This window comes from Mus pahari, chromosome 1, assembly GCF_900095145.1.
Source record: "Mus pahari chromosome 1, PAHARI_EIJ_v1.1, whole genome shotgun sequence".
NCBI lineage: Eukaryota > Metazoa > Chordata > Mammalia > Rodentia > Muridae > Mus > Mus pahari.
This window is the reverse complement of record NC_034590.1, coordinates 92097358-92099292: the sequence shown is the minus strand read 5'-3', so window position 1 is coordinate 92099292 and position 1935 is coordinate 92097358. Positions and strand designations below refer to the sequence as shown.

General features: G+C 45.8%; 2 protein-coding genes across 3 annotated transcripts in view; one reads left to right on the top strand and one right to left on the bottom strand.

The window, feature by feature from the left end:
- Prkcb (protein kinase C beta) overlaps positions 1-1935 on the bottom strand; it is a 339591-nt gene that overhangs the window by 136906 nt on the left and 200750 nt on the right. The gene's annotated exons all lie outside the window — the stretch shown is intronic.
- Positions 1309-1629, top strand: LOC110329067 (ATP synthase subunit f, mitochondrial-like). Its single transcript, XM_021208626.1, has one exon. It carries the CDS (start codon positions 1309-1311, stop codon positions 1627-1629), a length of 321 nt encoding a protein of 106 aa, XP_021064285.1.

The window sequence follows — 1935 nt, the reverse complement described above, 5'->3', positions numbered from 1 at the left end:
TCTTCTGTTGTGTCTGAGGGGGGGGGGGAGAGAATGAATCTCTCTGTTTAGATTGCTCTGTCCCTCCCAGCTTTCTTTTCTCTTTTAACAGACTGCCTTGTGAAGAGACTCTCCTTTTCTATTTTCCCTCCTGGGAAGTTATTTATTTTTTATGGGCTTCTTTTGGGAAATAAAAATCAATTTTGGAATGCAAGTGATACATTTTACTCTCCCATAATGAAAGCTAGAAAATTAAAGGCCCCAAGGAACAACCTCCCTGTACTGAAATGATGGCGAATGCAGCCCCAATGTTCCTGGGTGAACATTTTATAAATTGTGGCCAGTCTTCACTGATGGATACCTGGAAATTGCTGGTGAAGGGCGGGGCCGTTTCCAAGGGTGGCTGCAGGCCAGGTGGGCCTGGGTGGGCTCAGATGGGCTCTCACGCCCATCGAAAGGCATTTTCAGATCATCTGCTCTGTAATTCACAACTCTGAAAAAAAAAATCTACATTCACAGGAGCTCTCCTGGGTGCAATTCTGACACCTGTTCACTTATGTACTAAAGAAATAATTAATGAGCATCTATTATGTGTCTAGACTGACTGATAGAAGACAGACAAGTGGTACCTTCCTAAAGCTCACAGTTTAGGCAAAAGCTGTAAACACCACACAAGACCTCTTAAGCTAAGCTCCGTGACAATATACTCCAGTAGGATGATTTGTGTGTCTGGAGTACCACCGAGCACCCTTGAGAATAGTTCTGTATGAAACAGGGCATACAGTGAAAACCAGAGAAGCTGAAGTGTGATCAATCGCAGTAAGGTCCCACTTGATCTTTGACAGAGGTAGACCCCTAGGAAAGCCTTTCCGAGTCTTCTCCTGTGACACAGAGAAGGGGCTGTTTGGTGCACCTGGGCCCCCACTGATGAATCATGGTGGGCTTCCCTGGAGAGGCAGCATAATCATTCAGATCGTAGCTTCCTCCAGGGTGGTTCCTGGGAGGGGGTGGCAGTGCCTGGTCAGCACTCAGCAGTTTGTGCCCTGAGTGGCTCACTTTTACAAACAGCATCCATCACATGGGGATCCCCCGAATCAGGCCAGGTGGCATACAAAAGCAAGTTCACATTCCAAGTGCAGCATTTTGCCTTAGGGTAAGGATCAGTATGGTCACTGGGGTCCTTTCTAAATGATGCATATATAGGTTTGATAAGACATGGCCAGCATAAGCTCATGTGCTTGCATGGGTGCACACACATTAAATAAATGACTAAATGCAATACATCTAAAATTTTTTAAAGATTTTTTTTTCAGACACCATAACTGCAAAATGGCATTGCTCATGCCACTAAAGGAGAAGAAGCTCACAGAGGTTAAACTTCAAGACCTGTCGAGCTGGATATTAATGTTGGGTTTCACCCCCAGTGGTATTGCAGGGGCCTTTTGGAGAGGTTATGACCAGTATTACAAGTACATCAGCGTTCGGAAAGGCAGGATCTCGGGGATTAACACAGTGCTGGCAGCCTACATGGTTTTCAGCTACTGCATTTCTTACAAGGAACTCAAATACCAGCAAGTTCCACTGAAGAGGGGTCACTGTGGAGGGCACTTCACAGCTGAGCATGGCCATCTGCCCCGCTCCAATCCATGAAGAATTCAACTGCGGCTGATCCTTCATGCCCTGACTGAGAACTAGTGTCCGATAAAAAGGGACTGACTGGTCCATGTAATTAAACATTTTAAAAAAGATTTTGAAGGGATGGATAAACAATTCCACAGTTAAAAGCAAACACTGCTCTTGCAGGCAGTCTGGGTTCAATTCCCAGCAGCCACACGGTGGCTCACAACCACTCCCTCTTCTGGTCTCTGGGCTCTTGTGTAAATGTGATGCACATAAACTAACTCTCTCTCTCTCTCTCTCTCTCTCTCTCTCTCTCTCTCTCTCTCTCTCTCTCTC